This window comes from Penaeus monodon, chromosome 15 (genome assembly GCF_015228065.2).
Source record: "Penaeus monodon isolate SGIC_2016 chromosome 15, NSTDA_Pmon_1, whole genome shotgun sequence".
NCBI classification, from domain to species: Eukaryota; Metazoa; Arthropoda; class Malacostraca; order Decapoda; family Penaeidae; genus Penaeus; species Penaeus monodon.
Genome location: NC_051400.1, coordinates 19,632,955 through 19,633,278, shown reverse-complemented (window position 1 = coordinate 19,633,278; position 324 = coordinate 19,632,955). Strand labels below are relative to the sequence as shown.

The 324-nt window shown below is 38.6% G+C and overlaps 1 protein-coding gene across 1 annotated transcript in view; it reads left to right on the top strand.

Moving 5' to 3' along the window:
• LOC119581804 (protein polybromo-1-like) overlaps positions 1–324 on the top strand; it is a gene marked incomplete in the record, with an annotated part of 66,711 nt that overhangs the window by 5,485 nt on the left and 60,902 nt on the right. The window contains 1 exon segment of the mRNA XM_037929935.1: positions 45–221. Within this exon segment, the coding sequence (XP_037785863.1) occupies positions 105–221 (117 nt within the window).

Here is a 324-nt window from a genome sequence, read left to right as displayed (position 1 = left end):
TGGATGCAAATCATGTTAAGCTGCTGTTGTTGTTGTTTTTCTAGAATTGTGAGTACCCAATATTGCACATTGAGCGCTTGTGGACCAACAGTGAAGGGAGACAAATGGTTTATGGTTGCAACTACTACAGGCCTGCTGAAACATTCCACCAACCTAATCGCAAGTTTTTTGAGCAGGAGGTTTTTAAGACTGACCAACATCATGCTTATCCTCTCACTGAGGTAGGAAAACACATTATTCATATTCATATATCCATGTTTATTAAGTGCCTTTTATTAGTATACAAATGAAGTGTGAGTGAGTTAGTTTGCCTGTGCAAACTCA